This window comes from Meleagris gallopavo, chromosome 4 (assembly GCF_000146605.3).
Source record: "Meleagris gallopavo isolate NT-WF06-2002-E0010 breed Aviagen turkey brand Nicholas breeding stock chromosome 4, Turkey_5.1, whole genome shotgun sequence".
Classification (NCBI taxonomy): Eukaryota; Metazoa; Chordata; class Aves; order Galliformes; family Phasianidae; genus Meleagris; species Meleagris gallopavo.
The window spans coordinates 40,729,059-40,729,521 of NC_015014.2; the positions used below are offsets into that span (position 1 = coordinate 40,729,059).

At 34.1% G+C, this 463-nt stretch overlaps 1 protein-coding gene across 1 annotated transcript in view; it reads left to right on the forward strand.

Annotated features, from left to right (window-relative positions):
• Nucleotides 1-463, forward strand: part of FAM149A (family with sequence similarity 149 member A) — a 26,742-nt gene that overhangs the window by 18,460 nt on the left and 7,819 nt on the right. The window contains exons 6-7 of the mRNA XM_010710064.3: nucleotides 10-135; nucleotides 275-451. Of these exons, the coding sequence (XP_010708366.2) occupies nucleotides 10-135; nucleotides 275-451 (303 nt within the window). The remainder of the gene's footprint in view (nucleotides 1-9; nucleotides 136-274; nucleotides 452-463) is intronic.

The following is a 463-nucleotide window of genomic DNA, read 5'->3' on the forward strand; positions in this document are numbered from 1 at the left end:
TTTTTCCAGGATTCTGGGAAAGCAGCTCGTGTCACCAAAGAATGAAGGTTTTCAGCACTTTGAAAGCAATAGTGATAACTCTGTGGATACTAAGTGTTTACCTGGTCTTCGTGAACGTACTGGTAACATAAAAGAGTATGTTAATGTTTTTAAGGTTTTTTTTTCTTTTTTTCCAGAAATCTAAAATATTACTTCTACTAAAAATTTTCAGTGTAATTAAATATATGCTGCTTTCTTTGAGTATTTAATTCTCATTTTATTTGTAATTTTTCAGACTCTGCATTTCCGGCTCTAAGTTGATTCCTAAAGTATCTCCAGTACAGAAATCACCAAGTTCAGGTTCCACTATGATTCGTGGCTGTGAGTCATCCACATATTCATTCCTGGAAGAAGAAATCTATGATGCTGATGGAAAAATGGAGGAATATCTTGCCTTTGACATCAAGGAGCTGTAAATACCATA